The sequence below is a fragment of the Mus caroli genome, chromosome 1, assembly GCF_900094665.2.
Source record: "Mus caroli chromosome 1, CAROLI_EIJ_v1.1, whole genome shotgun sequence".
Lineage (NCBI taxonomy): Eukaryota > Metazoa > Chordata > Mammalia > Rodentia > Muridae > Mus > Mus caroli.
In genome coordinates this window covers 182,702,473-182,710,389 of record NC_034570.1, presented here as the reverse complement: position 1 = coordinate 182,710,389, position 7,917 = coordinate 182,702,473, and the positions used below count along the sequence as shown (strand labels likewise).

The window sequence follows — 7,917 nt, the reverse complement described above, 5'->3', positions numbered from 1 at the left end:
TCCCTCCCTCAATTTCTTCCTCCTTCCAAGTCTCTTCCTCCCTCCCTCCCTTCCTCCCTCCCTTCCTCCCTCCCTCTTCATTCTTCCCTCCCTCAATTTCTTCCTCCTTCCAAGTCTCTTCCTCCCTTCCTCCTTCCCCCTAATCCTCTATTGGCTTTCTGTAATTCTCTGGTTCAGTTTTCCTAGATTTTCTTTGATGTCTTTACATTTCAAAAAGCTTTTGTTGATGTAGGTTATATCTGTTAATATATGTTTTTTATATTAATCATATAGTTACATATTAACTGTATATTATATAATAAAATACAATAATTGCATACTAATTATATAATTATAATATATAATATAATTACTGTGTTGGCTAGTAAACCAATAAAATTAACTTTTACCAACTTACTTTTCTTTTTGTTTTTCACACCAAAAGAAAAATTTGTAGAGAATGACACTGTCATATACATTTCCTATAGGTCCATTAGGATGGGCACAATAGGAGTCAGCTTGATTCTGGTGTCTGCTTTCCTATTAGGTCTGTCTCACCTGCAAGAAACCTCAGTTTGCATTTGTAAGCAAGGGAGAGTATGACATTAAACATCCCCTTGCTACCACTGCACTAGTAGTGTGGACTCTAGATCTCAGAAACATCCTATTTTCTTTTTATTTGTTAAAGTAAAAGTGGGATTCTCCGTATAAAGCAAATAATATTAAATGTGTCAATGGCAGTGTCCCAGAAATGCCATTCAGCAGGTGCTGCCACCTGTTCTCCTCTGTTCTTACCACCTTGCAAAACCGTTTAGATATTTTCCTTTAAATACAGTTCCTAATTTAAATATTGGTAGTCTGTTAATAGGTTTATTCCCTTATGCTGACTCTTAGCAAATAAGCTGAAGTACGTAATAAAAATCCTTTCTATACTTCTTCTTTCAGGTATAGACTAAATACCCAATAGTATTTGAGGGAAAAATAATGTCTTGCTGCTGTTTGATAGCTATGGAGTGGGAAAAGATGTCATTGCACTTAAACCAAGTGATTTGAGTTTTATTTTTTCCGGAGGAGTCTTTACTTCAACGTATTTCTTCCAATGCATATTGCATTTACAGAAAGATTAGAAGACAGTGTGAAATACTTCTATCACGCTAATGATAGCAACATTTAAGTAAATGTTAAATTCACATACCAAAGTAGTTGATATTTTGAGAAGAGGAAATTCCATTATTGCACCTTTTAGGCACAAGGAACTGGAAAATGGCATTTTTCAAAAGTTTTCAACAGAATCTGCCTTCAGTGTCCTCCCTGGTGGACACAATCAGTAGTGCTGTAGAAGATTTGAGCACTGCAGTTGGGGAAGTCAGCTATGCCATAAGCGACTCAGTTGCCGAGCAGGTAGCAAGTATGATGCATGGCTTTTGCCCAGAGGAGGGAAGCTGCACAGCAGAAGAGGCTACAGGGTCTTCTAAAGCCCAAAATGCAGTATTGCAGGATACCTCCAGAAATACTGCTTGTCAGAAAACACGGTCTGATTTAGATCACAAGGCAAAGCAAATAACCTGCCACAACACTTCAACTTCACAAAAACAAGAACAAGAAATAGATGAACAGGGGTTGTATATTCATGATGGGCAGTGGGCAAACTCAGAATACCAAGAAACTGGAGAGGCTGGTGGTGCTGCTTTGAAAGGCCTCATGAGTGATGGGATATCAGCTGTCAAGCAGAAAATGAGGCCTGCACCCACTTGCCATGAACTGGAACAGACTGACAAATGTGAAATATCTGGAATAGGAATCTCTGGGAATGGTAAAAGTCATTTAAACAAGGTAAGTTATCAAGAAGTGAAAGGGAGTCTGAGCACCAATGGACGGAACATCCTCTCTGTGCAGAAGTGTGTGGTCACAGACAGCTCCAAAGCCAGATTGCAGCACGTACCTATGGGAAGAGAACAAGAGAAATTGGGGAATGTCACTAAAAGTAAACATCCCAGTGATTTAGAGCATTCTGATCATTTAGAAAAGGCTAAAAAACATAATAAACATGATGGATTTAAAGGGAATGAGTGCTCAGGAGATGAGTGTTCTCCAGAAGATACCACGAGAAACAACAGATACAGGGCACAGAAATCCATTGTGAAGGAAGACACATGTTCAGCTCCATCAACAAATTGTAAAAACATGTTTCCCAGGAAAATCAAGGAAAAAATAAATCCAACAAAATACTACAAAGTGAAAGGAGACATGAAAGCAAAGAAAAACGAGGCTAATTCTTCTAAGAGAGGAACAGCAAAGAGTAAAGTTGGCAAATACTCTAAGATATTACCAGAAAAAGGTGAGGTCTCCTAATGTTGATTTGAGTGATTAAATTTTCTCTTGATTTTTTTTAACTAGAAAAGCATCTGAATTTCTCAACTTTTCTTTCCATGTCTATACATCTAATTTAACATTTTCTTAGATCTTCTTACTAGGAGCTATGTTTAGAGGCATTTAGATTTTTTTCAGTCATTTTAGATACTTTGTGTTACTTTTTACCTCCAAGTATTACCTGTGATCCTTACAATAACTGGGCAATTTCCAGCAGTTCTAATGTTTCCTTTTCTTTTTTTGTGTTCTTGAAAGTAGAGTTTCACTGTGCAGTTCCAGTTAGCCTGAAACTCATTATATAACACAGTCTGGCTTTGAGCTTCCACTTACTGAGATTACATCCTTCTTTCCATAATTTTAATTACAATTTATTTTAATGCCAGAAATTCCATGCATACTTTAATTTGAATGAATTTGCTGTGATACTCACATATTTCAATTTTTTTATCTTTTATAACTAAGACCTAAGTTGGTTATAAAACATTGTTCTTCAAATCTACCCCAGTGAGAATCTATATAAAATACTATATGGTTTTCTTGAAACCAATAGCTCCTATATTGTTAAACAACGTGCTTCTGGCTATGTCTTTATTCATTTAGCTATACCATAAAATGTCATGAGAATGCTATAGTTCATGATGACTGTACACGAGAAATACGTTATTATTTATGAGTTCTTTCCATAGACTTAAGATTCTGAGTACTTATTGTGTTTAGCTACAATATTTGTGACAGTTTTCAAAACATCATTGCAGTGTATGCTGCTGATAATTGCTTCCAGTATTTCCTCCTCAATTCCTTATTGCTGATCCTATCAAAAACTCCCAAATACTGGCTTTTGCTTATAAAATATACACCTGTGGTTTTATATAAACATTGATTCTTATAAGATATCAAAACATGAGTAGCTATGAATATCATTGAAGACTTCAGTTCTGCTATATGACCCATCTGTAAGAGGGAGAGGTCTGCTGTGTATTAAACAGTGAATTTTTAGTGGCACAGGAGAAGCTGATCCCAGACTGATGGGCTAATTGACATACAGTTTGTGGAGCAGTGTTCATTGTAGAGTCCATTCTCATAGCAGCTGTGATTCAGTGGGCTTCAGTGGGCTTGCTCAGTTCTGGCAGCCTTATTACTTATGAAGAAATAAAGTAACATATTATTTAGAAAATAACAATAGAGTGGCTTCCAGGAATAAACGCAGTTACAGTAGCACTGAAAGATTTTCTGTTTGCTTTGCTTCCTTTTTATTGAGGAGCACTGTGGTATCTGAAGAAACCAAAAGCTCTCAAATGTCCCAAAGGGGAGTCAAACACTGACCTTAATTAATTAGTCCCTTGAAGAAGTTGCAAGTGTTAACATTTCATGTCGTTGTATTGTTGGATTCCTAGTATCAGTGTAGTAGGTTTTCACATGGGAGATTCAGGATTAAGAAAGAAAGAAGAGTTTCTCTGATTTTGTGTGTAAGGCATTCTGGAATAGAGGAAGTTTGGCTAAAGAGGGCTTGCATGGGGTGTGACCTCCATGAGGGACTCACAATGTGCCTGCTGCCTTTAGGCCGCACTCTAGTACTTCACAAGGCATTCACATTTTGAGCTGGGTGTCAGAAGGCTGTGGTCTGGTTATCATAGCATTGTTTAGCCAGATTCTTGATGATGGTGAAATTGGAGTATCTGCATTGCTGTAGATTGACCGCCAGCAACATATGGCTTTATACACTGTGAGTGTGACTGACAGATTCGAGAGGTTGGGTGGTATCTGTTCAGACATAAGTAATGAACTCTTAACTGTTCTACTGCTTGTTAAAGAATACAAACTTTATACCGCCTAAATTAGAAAACTTTTCCTAGTAATTTAACATTCTCTCTCTCTCCCTCTCTTTCTCCATATATATGTATATATGTGTGTACATATATATATACACTATATGTGTATAGACTGCATGTTGAAATATGTATAATATCTATCAAATACTTGAAGTTTTTCTCCTTGTGAATTGCAAGCTCACCCACTCATCTTAAAGGCTACACAGTCCTAGTGTCTATGTTGAATGGGTGTGCCATCACTTGCCTAAGCAAGGCACAGTGATAAGCATGTTGGTTATATATCTTGATTTCTTTTGCTAGCAACTTACTTAAAAATGTATATCTATATTCAGTTAATTTGAAATGTACTTGGCAAGTTCCTAGAAATGGAACTTTCAGAGACCACACAGTTTGAGGTTGGACTTGTTTTCAATGTTTTGATGTTGCATTTGCTGTAGAAAACGTGTAGGGGTTATAATCCCAGAGTGTCTGTGTCTTTCCTTTTCTCTGTCTCCCTGTTAGTACAAAGCATTGATAGTTCTGAAAATATGGGCCAAATGAAAACCAGAAATTTGTCTTATAACATTAATTGTTTTACTCCAGTTCATTAGTAATGGCAGCATTTATAATTTCATTTGTATATAACAAGTACTTTACAAACTTGTACAATGTGGCAACTATGATTTCATTTGTACCTAAAAAGGTTATAAACCCCTGTGACTAAGATTATTTATATAATTAGAATATACAATGTGATATTTCCTATTAAAACATAAAAATCTAATGATTTATCTACTTACATGAAAAATATATTTTCTAAAGCTGAAATTTTGGGATATTATATATATACATATACACTAATGTTACAGGGTACTTTAAATTCCGATTAAGGTATAGTCAAGCAATTTTAAGGATTGTTTCTAATTAGCTTCACCTTGTGTGTATGTGTGCGCACACACATTTTCATTTGTGCTTGTGTTTGTGTGTATATGTGCATATATGTAATAAATAACACATTTTAATAAATTTGAAACATGTAAGTATATTAAAATTATAATTTCTCTTACTGTTATCCAAATAGATAATTCTTACATGGACAGAGATGAGCCTGGTTCATCCTCTGAAAGTGAAGATGAAGCACTGGGTAAATATCACGAGGCCTTATCCAGAACACACAATTCCAGGTGGCCATTGGTAGATTCTAGACAAAAGAGCTATGCCTGGGAAACAAGGCAGAAGTACAGCCCCCTGTCTGCAGAGTACGATGGGTACAGCACTGAGGCATCCATGGAGGACGGTAAGAACGCTATTACTTTAGATGATTTATACCTAAAATTCTAGGTATGTATGGTTGCACACTGACAGGGAGAGTGCAGAATTCTGTTTCTAAGTGCAGTCCAAATAAAAAATTTGAGTTTGTGATCAGCTCTAAAATACCCCAAATGGAAAGACAAGGTATTGGACTCAGTGTGGTACGGGGATTCTCATCACAGTGTACAGTGCTGACGTGGAATGAGAGGAGGGTGTGAGTGTGCTACTCCTCAGGTGCAGGCTTTGCTAACACACGTTTCAGCAGCCAGCAGGCTCTGACTCAGAGTATGGTCTCTGCCATCAGCCAGGTGCCTTAGTACACAGACAATGACATAGTGTTCCCTTACGTGCAGTGGACTTCTTGAGGGTGTGCCACTATTATACTGTGTTTTAAAAGCAATTTGATGGATTTCCAAGGGTTTCCATTACTTCAAGTATTTTGCTACTAATGGTTTCACTTTATTTGTTCGCATGGACTTCAGAACAAAATTTCTGCAGAAGATACAAGTCCACTCATATGCTTTTACATCTCTCCATAACATAAAGACCAAAGGTTTTGCCATTTATTTAAACTTATTTATTTTCACATTTGAACATTATTTGTCTGATAAAATGGCTTCTCCTTAGTGTCATACTGTCTTTATAACCAGAAGAGAGCAATCTTATAGGTATCAGTTCATTACAGATAAACACCCAGTTAGCTTTGATTTTAGAATTGAGATTTATCTTTTAGGGCCTCTTCTATTGATGATTTAAGCATTACCCCAATTTGTAAGAAGTCAAAGGAAAAAATTATATTTGCATTTGGTTTCATGATAATTAAAGATCTGTCTATCCATTTTTATTTCTTAGTATACAGCTGTAACAATGAATTAACCAAATACTGCATTTTTACCAGATAGAAGGTTCATTATAGATATAAGGAAGAAATTAAAGAAATATTAGACATGGACTCCACTAGAAAACAATGTCTTTGTAGTAGTATACACAATATTTATGCCTACAGAGGTAACTAAATAATGTAAACCAATAAAGCCAGTCTGTAATTTATATGCATCTTTGGCACATTAACAATAGAGCAGCAGACAATTGGTTGTGAATCTGATCCTGGCTGACATTCTTGCCATATCTTGTCATCTATTAGCCATGAAAACCTGAGAGGTATAATGTTTCATTGTGTCTAAAATGTGCATATTATTAACCTGGTTGAGTTGTTGTGCCTCTCAATTGATAGACAGTTACATGGCCAGTCAGCATTGCCAAAGAGGAGAAGTAATGAAAATAATGGTGGTAACGTATGGCATGAGCCTTGAGCGAGCCTGAGCGCGAGTCTGTGACCCGGGATACTTCCATTCTTCATATCGAATTTAGCATTTTTTTTCATTTATTTTCGTCACTTGTCTTATACTTGATTACCCTTATGATCTTTTTCTTTCAGACGGTCCAGTAGCCTCCTCCTAGTGAGGAGCAAGGTGTAGCTTTGGTGGCTCTTGTACTTGCCTTCATCTTAGCAACTGCTGTAAATTTGGAGACAGGCAGTGATAGGATGGATGCACCCACAAGATGTAAGAGACATATGGAGGAAATATTCCAGGGAGAAGAGTAGGCTTTGTCTCAAACAATGAGGTGTGTGTAGTATGAAGGGAATCAGAGGCACCAGGGAGGGAATCTGTCCAGTCCAGTAGCCTGAGAGAACTCACTAGAGGTTTGCCTTGAGCAGGAATGAGTAGAAGTTTAATCACAGGAAGACGGTAGGAAAAAGCACTGAGATCTGTCTACAGAAAATGGGCAAACCTGAATAAAATAGTGGCAATAGGAATTTAGAAGACCAGAGTATAGAAGGGGGATTTAGAACCACAGTGTACTTTGAACATCAGAAAGAGAAGAAAATACTATGTTATTTTATCATGTGTGAGGGAGAATGTGAGGTCATTGCTGTGAATGCGGAATCCAGGGAGCGATCTACTTTTTGTTGGAAATGGCGAGTAGGAATTGCAATTTCTGGTGTTTATACCTGTGACAAGATGTGATGTTTGAGCAACTGAGTGTGGTAATTGAGCTTGCAGTGATAAACAGATTTACATCAAGAGGCTTCCAGGATACATATGCTTAGAAATCACAAAAGTGAATTAAACTGATGAAGGAATACAGTGTGTACCGAGAAAACGTCAAACAAAGCAGAAAAGAAAAGACAGTAGAAGAGACCAAGAAGCTCCAGAGAAAGTTCATAGTCATCCACAGCAAGAGAATTCTTTTGTTTTTAAATTGGGTATTTATTTCATTTACATTTCCAATGCTGTCCCAAAAGTCCCCCACACGCTCCCCCACCCACCCACTCCCACTTCTTGGCCCTGTCGTTCCCCTGTACTGAGGCATATAAAGTTTGCACGACCAATGGGCCTCTCTTTCTACCGATGGCCGACTAGGCCATCTTCTGATTCATATGCAG

General features: G+C 37.2%; 1 protein-coding gene across 5 annotated transcripts in view; it reads left to right on the top strand.

Moving 5' to 3' along the window:
• Positions 1-7,917, top strand: part of Syt14 (synaptotagmin 14) — a 145,341-nt gene that overhangs the window by 54,233 nt on the left and 83,191 nt on the right. For 3 of the 5 annotated variants that reach the window (XM_029477518.1, XM_021173070.2, XM_021173063.2), the window contains one exon: positions 5,239-5,454. In XM_029477518.1, coding sequence (XP_029333378.1) covers positions 5,239-5,454 — 216 coding nt within the window. Of the gene's footprint in view, positions 1-924; positions 2,318-5,238; positions 5,455-7,917 lie in introns of all 5 variants that reach the window. The other 2 variants (XM_029477504.1, XM_029477510.1) reach the window with 1 other exon arrangement.